Source organism: Octopus bimaculoides, chromosome 27 (assembly GCF_001194135.2).
Source record: "Octopus bimaculoides isolate UCB-OBI-ISO-001 chromosome 27, ASM119413v2, whole genome shotgun sequence".
Classification (NCBI taxonomy): Eukaryota; Metazoa; Mollusca; class Cephalopoda; order Octopoda; family Octopodidae; genus Octopus; species Octopus bimaculoides.
Window position 1 is genome coordinate 17106089 of NC_069007.1, and position 969 is coordinate 17107057.

The 969-nt window shown below is 42.4% G+C and overlaps 1 protein-coding gene across 1 annotated transcript in view; it reads left to right on the forward strand.

Annotated features, from left to right (window-relative positions):
• Window positions 1-969, forward strand: part of LOC106882049 (general transcription and DNA repair factor IIH helicase subunit XPB) — a 26084-nt gene that overhangs the window by 19604 nt on the left and 5511 nt on the right. Inside the window, exon 17 of the mRNA XM_014932608.2 lies at window positions 738-834. Coding sequence (XP_014788094.1) covers window positions 738-834 — 97 coding nt within the window. The remainder of the gene's footprint in view (window positions 1-737; window positions 835-969) is intronic.

Sequence of the window (969 nt, forward strand, 5' to 3'; positions counted from 1 at the left end):
TGGTGAAAGAGTACAGCAGGGTTCGCCACCAACCCCCTGCCGGAGCCTCGTGGAGCTTTAGGTGTTTTCACTCAATAAACACTCACAACGCCCGGTCTGGGAATCGAAACCGTGATTCTATGACCGTGAGTCCGCTGCCCTAACCACTGGGCCATTGCGCCTCCACTCATGATTTGATAGGAAGTTTTAATTTAGATGACTTAAAGCAGAATAGTTGTGTCGTGGAACTGGTAGTAATAGTGTCCTTTACTTGTTTCAGTCATCAGACTGTAGCCATGCTGGAGCACCACTTTTAAGGGTTTAGTCAAACAGATCGATCCCAGTACCCTCTTTTTTTTGTTTTTAAAATCTGCTGCATATTCTATCACTCCTTTTTGCTGAGCTGCTAAAGTATGGGGACATAAACGAACCAACACTGGTTGTCAAGTGATGGCGGGGGACAATCGCAGACACACTCCTACACACACACACACACACACACATATATACACAATGGGCTTCTTTCAGTTTCCGTCTATCAAATACACTCTTAAGTTCTTGGGTCGCCCCAGGGTTGTAGTAGAAAACATTTACCCAAGGTGCCATGCAGTGGGACTGAACCCAGAACCATGGTGGTTGGGAAGCAAACTTCTTATCACAAAGCCAAAGTAAATAAATATACAGGTGTGTGTGTGTGTGTGTCTGTGTGTATATATTCACACATGTATATACATGTGCTCTTATGTTTCTTCTAACAGACCGTACCTCTACGGACCAACATCACAGGGAGAACGACTACAAATTCTACAAAATTTCCAGCACAATCCAAAAGTCAACACCATTTTCGTCTCCAAGGTAATGCTGTCTTTCTTTTTTATTTATTACAGGTGTGTCTGTGCGTCACTGTTTAACTCTAGGTTAGACCTGATCCAGTAGCTCTATGGTCAAAAATGATCTAGTTATGACCATATATATATATATATATATATA